At 37.8% G+C, this 12,636-nt stretch overlaps 1 protein-coding gene across 6 annotated transcripts in view; it reads left to right on the top strand.

Annotated features, from left to right (window-relative positions):
- dock3 (dedicator of cytokinesis 3) overlaps positions 1-12,636 on the top strand; it is a 218,800-nt gene that overhangs the window by 68,591 nt on the left and 137,573 nt on the right. For all 6 annotated transcript variants that reach the window (XM_058373970.1, XM_058373975.1, XM_058373974.1 and 3 more), the window contains exon 4: positions 7,807-7,862. In XM_058373970.1, coding sequence (XP_058229953.1) covers positions 7,807-7,862 — 56 coding nt within the window. The remainder of the gene's footprint in view (positions 1-7,806; positions 7,863-12,636) is intronic.

Raw genomic sequence — 12,636 nt, 5'->3', positions numbered from 1 at the left:
GGTTGGGATAATTAGGATGTGTTTAGATCTAGGACTTGCTTTGATGGCTAAATCTGTTTGACCAACTGGTTGCAAAATTTGCATAATGTTCATTAGACAGGTACATGCATCCATAACAAATTGCAGTTGAGTTACCAGCAGGTTAGGGCAAAAACACTGGTTGTGTGGTATCTGTGATTGAAACTCTGTAGCATAAATAATGGCCCTTTACTTATGCGTAAAACAAGGACCATATAGACATTGTTTGCAAAGGTTGGTGTTGAAGAACTTGAGTGGCCTGCACTGAGCCCTGACCTCAACAACACTGATGTCTGCAACAGATATCAGTGCCTTTTTCACTAATGCCCTTGTGGATGAATGGGCAAATCCCAGCACCCACCAGTATTGTTTATAAAAAAGGACAGAGTTTTTTTTTTTTTTATGGAAATGGCGCTGGTGTTGAAGAATCATATAATATAGATTTTTAAGAACCCTTCTTTTTGTTTGAGGTATAATTTTTTTGACCTCTGATTGAGACCAGACATGCGAAACAAATGATGTTGCAGGAAATGGCTGTTATTTGGATCTATACTGAAAATACAAAACCTTACTGAGAAGACAAATAAGAACACATCGATAAAATACTGCAAGATATTTATTGGAATCATTTATGCATCTTCATAAACCAACTGATCCTGGTCAGGATTGCGATGGATCTGGAGCCTATCCTTGGAACACCCCTGGATGGGATGCCAGTTCATGTGCAAACACACATTCACAACAATCATTTGCTCAGTCTAACTCAGAAACTCAATCTAGGGGCAGTATAGCATAACTACCTACCGGCGTGGAGGAGGGAACACAAACTCTCCACAAATAGTAGCCCAACCTCAGGATTGAACTGGATCCTGAAGCTTTGTGGCAGCAGTGCTACTTGTGCAAAAATATCCTTTTGTATTTCAGGCTGTGAAAAATATAACACATTGTCTTGTAGGACTTAGCCATCTGCATTGTTTAGCTGTCATTTTTTTCAACATGTATGCTCCTAAGAAACTGCAAGTAAGCAACTTAAGGTGCCAGAGACAGTTCTTGATATTATCAGACCTGCAGATGTAAGGATACTGAAAATAACCAAGAAACAATTTTGCTGGAAAAGCCTAACAGTGACCAGGACAGAAGCCAGAAAGCACCCACAAAATACACATGAACTGAGCTCATGTGCATCTACCACCTGCTGAACGTAAACACTTGGTTGATTCTTTCAATGAGTGGCACAAGTTGGATTGGTGGGACCTGTTCTCCTATGCAGGTTTCACTGATTCCCACAACCTAGTGGGATATGGGGCACTTGACACCGCAGACCTGTGACAGTCAGCCTTACAGTATCTCCAATCTCCCTTATCACCTCTTTGCCGCATTCACTTATTTATTTAGAGGGAACTGATTGAGCAGTGCAAGCAGCCTGGACCACATGGTGCTACTGCTTACAACTGATAGAAAACCCACAAGAAAAAAAGTTTGGAAAATAAAATACGCACAAAACATTGCAACATTGAGCATCCCATGACTTAGTTTGGCCTCCTTAGATATTATGCTTATTTACCCCTTGACATGATTTATTCTAGCATTAGTTTATTATCTTATCTCGCATTGGATAATTTGGTTTTAAATTTGTGTACAGGCAATAAGTCTCAGTAGGAGTGCTTTATATTTTTTATGGACGTAGACCTAAAAGCTTGTTTAAAAGATATTGAGTTATACATCCTTAAGTGCAATATAACGCTATCCACTATGTGTAAGAATATCTCTAGTGTGCGTAGCATCACAGTTATTAACTCTCAAGCCAATCAATTCCTAATTAGCAATGCAGTCTGTTCAGTGACCACACATTTGCTATAAATATCTTATCACTATGATACCGAACATCCATGCTGATATGATATAAATACCACGTCCAATATGGGTGACTTGATGTGATAAAACTGGTGCGTAACAAAGACAGAATTATCCTCACTGAAAAATGAATTAAAGGAAGCAATTCACTGACAATCAGATTTAATAAAATAAATCTATTCACTGTGCAACTATTTGGTTTAGGCATCCATGCAGAAATAGTAAACTGAGCGAGGATCTTAAAGGGTGAGTAAATTAGGATGCCCAGAATGAAACCATTGGAAGTGCCATCTATGATTCAGGAGTTCACATTAATAATAAGCCTGGGGCTCTGTGGTCGTCTGGTTTGAGTATCCGAGAGCCGCGGTGGCATAACACAGATGTGCAAGCTTGCAGGATGTTGATGACCCATATATTCATCAACTCCCCTTCCTTCCTTTTTCATTTGCAGGGATAACCTCGATTGATTCAGTGAGGTGTAGAGGCTGAAGAGAAAAACATCTGCGCAGAACTGCCCAGAATTTAATGCACAATGGGACTGTGAGCATAAGGTTGGGATAATTAGGATGTGTTTAGATCTACGATATTGCTTTGATGACTCTAAATCTGGTTTCAAAATTTACATTATGTTTATTAGACAGGTACCTGCACCCATAACAGATTGCAGTTGAGTTACCAGCAGGTTTTGCTCAAAAATACTGGTCGTGTGGTATCTGTGATTGGAACTCACAGGTTTCTGAACAATCTGTATGCTGTAGCATAAAAATGGCCCTTTACCTGTGCATAAAACAAGAACCTGAGTGGTTGAGTGGCCTGCACAGAGCCCTGACCTCAACCACAACTGGACACTTTGGAATTGACTGCATACCAGGTGTACTCAACCGATTTCACTAGTGCCCTTGTGACCAAATGGGAAAATTCCAACAGCCATGCTCCAAAATATGGTGGAAAGACTTCCCAAAAGAGTAGAGGTTATTATATCAGAAAAAAGATGGGATACATCTATAATGGGATATTACAACATGCAAATATAGCTGTGATTGTGTCCACATACAGGAAATATAGTGCAAGTCTGTTGCTTGGATTGATAGCAGGGAAGTCTGCTAACACTCTATTTAACACTCTATTTGCACTGCTTGGTGCCATTTTTTAAAGCGATCTCAGGGCTGCTTAGTCCTTTACGCAGCTGTGTGCTTGTATCATGTAGCATAGTGTTGTACAGTTCCTTGAATCCATAGCATGCTGTTCAGAACAGTGCAGGATATGTGACTATTTTATTCAGGGCATCAGATCCGCTAATCCACAGAAATTATTGTTTTTCTTCTTCTTCTTCTTCTACTACTACTATAATCAAAATTTAGACATTTAAATCTGGGCATCATATATAGTAAGAGATACATTTGGTAGACAATTTCAATTAAAGGATTTAATCTACTTCAGCTGGTTGCACTGTCAAAACAGCGTTTCTGTGAAGTTAAATTGATTTGCTCAACACTGAAGTGAGAGTAAATTGCTAGACTCCTGTGAGACCTGTACAGCTACAACAACAACTGACTCAGCACTCCATTAGGATATCTAACTGCTGTGAACATGAAATCCCAGTGACCCAAACATGGAAGACACAGCATCATGATGGAATAATCAAACTAATCAAACTAACCAAAGGACACCATAGTTGCTCACGCCAGACTGATTTAGTAAATACAAGTGTCCTGATGTTTGCATTGATTCAACTTATTTACTGAAATCTATGTGACATATTTTTTTTTTATATTCTGCCTGTATATAGCAAGCTCAAAGCACACACACACACACACACACACACACAAACTTTTAACTTTTTCTAAAATAAGCAGTTTACTGAATAATGGCTGGATAACATTTTCCAGTGACAATATGTTACAATATTACAATGTAATATATTATAATATATTACAATGAGATTCTGTTCAAAGATGGTGATTGACATTTACACTGTTGCCAAATGTTTTGCAACACCCCTTCCAAATCATGGAACTCAGGTGTTGTTTTTCAGGGGTTGGACTTGGCCCCTTAGTTCCAGTGAAACGAACTCATAATTCTTCAGAATACCAAGACATTTTGGACAATTTCAAGCTCCCAACTTTGTGGGAACAGTTTGGGGATGACCCCTTCCTGTTCCAACATGACTGTGCACCAGTGCACACAGCAAGGTCCATAAAGACATGGATGAGTGAGTTTGGTGTGGAGGAACTTGACTGGCCTGCACCTCGAACCGACAGAACATCTTTGGCATGAATTAGAGTGGAGACTGCGAGCCAGACCTTCTCGTCCAACATCAGTGCCTGACCTCACAAATGCGCTTCTAGAGGAATGGTCAAAAATTCCCATAAACACACTCTTAAACCTTGTGGAAACCTTCTCAGAAGAGTTGAAGATGTTATAGCTGCAAAGGGCGGCCCAACTCCATATTAAATTCATGTGCATATAAAGGCAGACATCACAGTTTTGGCCTGGCTCTCAGTCTCTGCTCTAATTCATCCCAAAGGTGTCCTATCAGGTTGAGGTCAGGACTCTGTGCAGGCCAGTCAAGTTCCTCCACACCAAACTCACTCATTCATGTCTTTATGGACCTTGCTTTGTTCACTGGTGTGCAGTCATGTTGGAACAGGAAGGGGCCATCCCCAAATGTTTTGGTATTCTGAAGCATTAAGAGTTCCTTTCACTTGGACTAAGGGGCCGAGCCCAACCCCTGAAAAACAACACCTGAATTCAATGATTTGAAAGGGTGTCCCAAAACATTTGGCAATATAGTGTATATAGTGTGCTATTTAGGAAGCATGTTACTATCTAGGTGAAGAATATGGTTCACATTACTCTTCATTAGCACCACAAGGAACAAAACCATCCTCATATAATAGCATTAAAATGTACCACAGATTTAGGTAATGCACAAGCAGTTCTAGAGATTAATAGAGTGTACTTATCTCAATTTTTCCATTCCAGCAGATGGAATTTTGGTGTCCTCAATAACCGAGTTTACCCTGCCGAAAAATTAACATATGAAGGAAAAATATAGCTCTAGCAGTTCAGAACCAGACCTGGTTGCATGTAGGTACTGAGCTTTATTTAGTCTAATCCAAGAATCTCAGTTTGTACAGGCAGCAAAGCAGACAAAACAATCGCAGTGTAGATCATAATTGTAATGCAAACAGACAGAAAACTCCAGCAGGAGAAACTAAACAAACATGAGACATTTATTCTCTAGCACAGATAACAACAGCAGGACACACAGATGACAGAAATAGTACAGATTAAAGTAATACTCATGAACCATAGTGAGAGCAAAAGCGGGGGGAAAAAAAACCGAAAGCCCAGACAGAAAGGTTTAATGGAAATCTCTAGACTAAAACACATTATGCTTACTGCATACTGAAATATTTGTTATGTTATGCTTTGGTTAGTGGTTGCACTGATATTATAGGTGAATATTTTAATGCGGTGTTTTTTAACAGAAGATAATAAAGGAGCAAGAGCCTTTTCAGCCAAACTGTATTAATGAGAACTCTAACATTTAAGTAGTAGAGACAGCAAAGTTACAGCCGAGACTCGTTTCGGCTAGTTAGCGTCTACAAGATGACAAACGTGATGCCGTTGCCAGGTTAGCATTCTTTACTCCATATTGTACTATTTTAAAAATACTCCACAGCTGCCAAGATATTATTTTATTTTCCATGATATTTTATTTTATTTTCCATTATAATTCGACTCATATCGAATACCACAATTAAAAAACAAAGTGAAAAAGGAGAGGTGACTCTAATATACAGAACCATTTGTACTAAAACATATTGCAAAGTTTTGGAGAGGGATTCAGGGCTTATGGAGTAGAAATGCCTGCTTCCTATAGAAAAGCTCTGTGGTCCAGTTCTAATGCTCATATGCCCATTGTTTGATGGTGCACAGGGGTCAGCATGGGCACCCTGACTGGTCTGCATAGCTCCATACGCAACTAATTGCGATGCACTGTGTATTATGAAAACTTTCTATCAGAACCAGCATTAACTTCAGCAATTTGAGCAACAGTAGCTCATCTGTTGAATTGGATCACATGGGCCAGCCTTCGCTGCCCATGTGCATCAATGAGCCTTGGCCTCCCATGACCCTGTTGCCGGTTCACCACTGTTCCTTTCTTGGACCACTTTTGATAGATACTGACCACTGCAGACCGGGAACACCCCACAAGAGCTGCAGTTTTGGAGACGCTCTGATCCAGTCGTCTAGCCATCACAATTTGGCCCTTCATCAAACTCGCTCAAATCCTTACGCCTGCCCATTTTTCCTGCTTCTAACACATCAACTGTGAGGACAAATTGTTCACTTGCTGCTTAATATATTCCACCCAATAACAGGTGCCATGATGAGGAGATGTTATTCACTTCACCTTTTAGTGCTCATAAGGTTATGGCTGATCGGTGTAGGTTACGTTAGCAGGAAATCCTGTTTTTTTTTAAGTCATGGGAGAATTGACATAACCTATGTTAAGCTTTTATGCATTTATGATTTATATACGATGTTTGTATACCAATATTGGATCAACCAGAGACTGTGCTTTTCTGCTTTGTAAGACAAAGCAGTGGTCAGACTAAAAGCAGTGGTCATTTAAAAGGAAAGAAGAGAAAGAGTTTTAATTATTTTGTTTTACATATTATTTTTTGCTTTACTCTTTATGTAATTGAACTTTGTCTTTAATTCATGAGCCAGAGGCTGGATAGGACTGTGGTTTCTTGGGAGGAGTTGGTTATTTGTTATTTTTACTTACCGCACATCTGGGGGAGAAAAAAGTTCTCATCCACCAACTACCATCCTCCAAAATCTATTATTTCTTTTGTCTGCCTGCTCGAATGTTCTTGTTAACAATGTTGGCACCCCTGATGTTACCATCCCTTCCGTTTTATTTACCATAAGCAAAGCTGTTTTCTTCTTTCTTTTTACAGAGGTCTCTTTCCTGACCACTGTAATGATATTAAACAAGCACTTAAACAGAGCAACTAAAAAAACCCTTCAATTTCAGCTCCCAGCATAACTAAGGCCAGGTAATTGATGCTGAACTGGGTTTGTGACCTCAAGCAGTCTCATTATCGCAGCTAGACCAGTTGTGGAGCTGTTCTTAAAGGATGTTATTATAGATTTACTGAACAGTTTGGAGTAATTGCAGATGATTGTAGTTCTTTTTTTTTTTCTTAATACACTTTGTTTTGCATGTTTTTCCTTGTCCTTCAAGTACTTCTAATTGTGCAAACGAAAGAAAGCAACATCCTTTTACCTTCAGTTAAAGAATACTTGGTCATGGAGTTGAGGAAATAGACTCACGTTGATCTATTAGCTGTTATCAGATTTCTACTTTTACCTCGTCAGCACAATGTCGATATACTAGATACTAGATCAGTCAGCATCCAAGACCGACTTACTTACACTGTCTCAAGAGGACTGAACAGGTGTAGTCAATATTTCTAAAGTTTTCATAAATGAATTGTGCCAGAGATAAAAACATAGCCAAGATAAAATAAACCAAAAAAGGATGACGATGTAGTTCCGTGATGTGCAAGACATTCTTTTCTTTCTCTCATTATTGCCATGCTAGGTACAGTATAATAGAAGCCAATTCATGGACATGAGCATCCTCAAACCCTACTAGTTTCTCTACCACTAAAATACACAACAGTGCTTGAAAGAACATTGCTTTTCAATCATTTTTATTTCTTGTTTGGATTTTGTTTTTAAATCTCAGTGTGAAATCTTCCATTTTTGTCAGTTTGATCAATTGTTGAAATATGGACTGATAATCAAGATGGAAATGATTGACCAAATGCAACACTGTTTTCTTCCTCTCATAATTGGCATGTTAGGGATTAGTGCTATGATTTAACCTCAGTTTATCTTTGTTTTTTACAGGGCATCTTCCCAGCAAGCTATGTGTATCTACGGAAGGCTGTTGTTACCAACCGAGGGTAAGTACCTTTCTGCTGAAGTTGCTTAGTCAAAGGAAAATGATCTACAGTAGCATGACACATATACCTCGGGAGAGTAATTGAGGGACTATTCCTTCACATATATCTTCCTCTTTTACATATTTATTCACCACAACACACATGGGGAGCACTTGGTTTAAAAAAAATGGCTTGCCAGACATGAGTACATATAAAAAGCTGTTATATAAAGTAAAATAAGTAATGCGCAAAATGCAGGACATGGCCGAAACAGAAACAGTCCACATTTTCAGCCCGTAGCAGACGGAGAAATTGATAATGATGAAAGATATAGAACACAAATTGTGTAAGAAGGAAGACATAGCTATAATCTCTAACTCAAATCTTATGTGCATCAACTCCTAAACCTGCTCCACGCACACTGCTGTGCTAAAAAATGTGATCCACCACATAAATAATATCTACACAGTTAGACAGTTAAAAATAACCGAATAAGGGAAAACAGTAATCATGATTTATTCTGATCAGACAATTTGATAGCACAGCAATTTCCTTAAACAGATAATGTCATCAAAACCACCACATTAGTCAATATATCATAAATGAATAATATTCCACTTGTATGTGCACTAAGGTTATATAATGTTTACCTAATAAACTGGCAATATGTAAAATGCACCCTATTTCTCCACCCTTATAATATAGTCATTTTTCATGGAATAGCTTTCTTACCTTTCTTATAAAACACACAACAGTGCTTGGAAATTCACTGCCGTTCAATCATTTCCATTTCTGAAACAGCTGCAGAGGCATTCACTCAGAAATATGTTGATAAATCACTTCAATATTTTTTGTGTTACTGCAGCTATGAAATACCTCTTATTCAATTAGGAAATATCTAAGAATTTTAAGCACCAAACAACCAAATACTTGTGATTTTCTTCTGCATGCTTGGATTTATTTTTTATTTTTAATTTCAGGGTAAAAACACTTAACTCAAGTTCCAGTTTTGTCAATATGATCAGTTGATAAAATATTGGTGAATATTAATGATGGGAATGTGAATGACGTCTTTCAAAGTAGTGAATTAGAATTTGAGGCATGTATTTAGTCTGAGGTTGTCTAATGAGTATTGGTTGTCGAATGGCTCTGAGCACCACCGAGTCTGCAGTTGTGTATTGGGTTTGAGTATTTGATCTGAGGTGGGAATTATGTATTGATTCTAAGGTGTACTGATTGAGGTTGTGTATTGAATCCTGTGTACTTACTGAGGTGAAAGTTATGTATTGCATTACATCTGAGCTTGTGTACTGATTCTGAGTCGTGTATCTGTGAAGTAAATTATGTTTTGAGTCTGAGGTCTAATGAGTCTGAGGTTGTAGATTATGTATTATTATTGGGTGTGAGGTTAAAATTATGTATTGGATCTGTACTCAGTCTTGTGTATGGTGAACTGACTCTGATCTGACTATTGTATCTAAGGTGGCCATTTTGTACTGAGTCTGAGGAGTGTACTAAGTGTAAGTATTGGATTTGGAGTGGAAAGTTTGTACTGAGTCTGAGATTGTGTATTGAATCTGAGTATTGTATCTGAACTGGAACTTAGTCTGAGGTGTACTGAGGTTGTGCATTGAGTCTGGATATTGGATATGTGGCTGTATTAAGTCTGAGGTTGTATATTGAGTCAGAGTATTGAATCTGAGGAATTATGTATTGAGTATGAGGTAAACTAAAAGTCTGGTATCTGTAGAGGAAATTTTCTATCGAGTCTAAAGAGTCTGGGGATATAGATTGAGTATTGGGTGTGAGGTAAATATTATGTATTGGATTTGTACTGAGTCTTGTGTAAGGCGAACTTACTTTGGATGATCTGACTATTGTATCTAAGATGGAAATTCTGTATTAAGTCTGAGATGTAGTGAGTCTGAGGAGTGTATTAGGTCTGAGTATTGGATTTGGAGTGGAAATTATGTATTGAGTCTGAGGTTTACTGAGTTCCATATTGAGTCTGATTATTGTATCTGAACAAGAAATGAGTCTGAGGTTTAATGAGGTTGTACACTGAGTCTGGATATTGGATATGTGGCTGTATTGAGTCTGAGGTTGTGTATTGAGTCAGGGTATTAAATCTCGGGATTGAGTATTTTGAGATATGTAGCTGTATTGAGTCTGAGGTTGTGTATTGAGTCAGAGTATTAAATCTCGGGATTGAGTATTTTGAGATATGTAGCTGTATTGAGTCTGAGGTTGTGTATTGAGTCAGAGTATTAAATCTCGGGATTGAGTATTTTGAGATATGTAGCTGTATTGAGTCTGAGGTTGTGTATTGAGTCAGAGTATTAAATCTCGGGATTGAGTATTTTGAGTCTGAGGTTGTGGATTGAGTATTAGATTTGAGGTAAAAAAAAAAATATGTCTGTGGTTGTGAATAGAGACTGATTGTTGTATTTGAGGCGGTCATTTTGTGTTTAGTCTAAGGTGTGCTGAGTATGTATGAAGTCTGAGTGTGAGGTGAAAAATGAAAAAAATAAATAAAAAGTGTGTTGTGTGTTGAATTTGATTGTGCACCATGTCTGGGGTTTTAAATTTAACCTGATATGTTTACTGTCCCCCAGATTCTAAGTCTGAATTTATGTATTGAATGTATTGTGTATGTTATTGAGCCTGCTGTATGTGAGTCTGCCTCACTATAGGCAGCCTGTTTAATTGGAGGTGTGTGTTAAGTTGGTGATTATGTATATCATATTCAGTACAAGAAAGCCATACATTGGTCCTTAACTTTTTTTTAATTTATTTTTTTGAGAAAATGATTTCAGTTTCAGCAGTACAATTGCACATCAAGGGGATATTTGACACAACAGCTAGAAATCTAGTTATTTAAAAGCCTGATGTCAAATTTCTAATAACCTTTTTGCACGTAGCCTTGTTCTAATAATTAGTTCCAAGATAGACTGCTGATCCTGATCCTGTAAATTAATCTGCTGTAGCATAACTCCATCATATGCCGAATTTTTATTGGCCCCAGCAAAATCTTCAACGCATATTTAATTTGTTCATTCATCTTCAGTGAGCACTTTATCCTAATCAGGGTTGCAGTGGATCTAGAGCTGTGAATGTGAGGCACGGACACTCCCTGAATGAGATGCATTTACACATAGGGGTAATTTAGCATAGCCAACCCACCTACTGTCATGTTTTTGGGAGGTGGGTGAAAATCCACACGGACTCAGGGAGATCATGTAAAACTCCCAACAGACGGTAATACAAGCTCAGAACTGGGACTGTGGAGGTGTGAGGTGGCAATGCTAGTCACTGCACCACATTTTTTCTCAGTTAAATTACAAGCTAGCTTTAGAGAGTTGTAGAATCACTAAAAGCTAAAGTGTTTCATACTGTCCTAAAAGTAAAGCATTATAAGAAATGTACACATTGTGTGTGTGTGAGAGAGAGAGAGATTATTAGAATAGGACAGCATAAACAAACAGAACGTACAAATTGAAAAAGATGGCTGCTGTTAGTTCAATGTCAGAAAGACAATAAGAAGTGAAAATGTAAGTGAAAAGTCATGAAAACTGGAAAATGAAGTCACATCTCCACTGGCTTTTCAGTTCACAAGGTCCATCTCAGTCCATTTTGTTTTGTATAAAACATGTCAGACAGCATCAGTTTTAAAAAATAATAATAAAACAAAAAGGTTTTAACTGGGTTTACTTTTTCATCCTTTATGAATAAATATGTCTAGACAGAGATGTATTTTTATATTCAGCTCATTTTTACATTCAGTTTTACGACCACATGTTTTTATGTGGCTAAATATCCTGGCATGCACTACACTACACATCTTCATGTTGACCCTGTAAGGTAGTTTTGCCAGGAGAATTAGCCCCAGGTTAAATCTAATTGATGATCACTGGTGTAACCATATTGATGTAATGATGTAGAAAATAGAAAATTTAACATTTAGTTTTAGTGCATTACCAATATTTGATGTAACGCATATGATAAATGCAATCTTCTATGAACTGTTTGCCAAAATGAAGTGTGCGAGAAAAGCTCCATCCAGGCTGTAACTCCCATAAGGAGTGCAACAAAGCCTCAATGTCAGGAACTGTCAGAAATAATTGCACGATTTGGGCTGAAACGAATCTCAAGTATATTTGGGCTGATATATATTTTTTTTTAACTGCATGCCTGAATACATAATGTATTAGCAATACACATTTATTTATATATTACTGCTTTATTTAATACAGCTCCTTTTAGCCACATGAACTAGATCAATGCCAGGCAATAATTTTACATTTCTCCTGAGTGAAAAGTCACACATGCTCACAAAAAAAAAGATGTTCAGATAAATCAGGCTCGATAAGACTAGCGCATTTGCATAGAACAATTCAAAAAAAAAAAAAGGATAATGGAAGGACATGACAAGGCTGATGGAGGGAAAATGGGAGGGAGAGATAAATGGCGAGACGGAACAAAAGAGACAGCGGGAGAAAAAAAGGAGCAGGAACTAAACGGAGTTGGGGAAGGACATTTTGCCACATTCCCTACGGTTAATGACAAATCGTGACAAATACAACTTAGAAGAACAAACACAAGGCCTCACTCGATGATGTTTGTAGAGCTTTATCTGAAATCGTACCCTTACTCACTTATATTGAGCACTCTAAATAGGGAAACAATAAAACACCGGAGTAAATTTGACAACAATTCCTAGGTTTACATTGATTTCTGCAAAATAATTGAAACATCAGAGGCTAGAGGTAGCATAACAGGACATTAGAGTAACAGT

This window comes from Hemibagrus wyckioides, linkage group LG21 (assembly GCF_019097595.1).
Source record: "Hemibagrus wyckioides isolate EC202008001 linkage group LG21, SWU_Hwy_1.0, whole genome shotgun sequence".
In the NCBI taxonomy this organism is placed as follows: domain Eukaryota; kingdom Metazoa; phylum Chordata; class Actinopteri; order Siluriformes; family Bagridae; genus Hemibagrus; species Hemibagrus wyckioides.
Note: the sequence above shows the minus strand (reverse complement) of the source record. Positions and strands in the feature narration are given on the sequence as shown.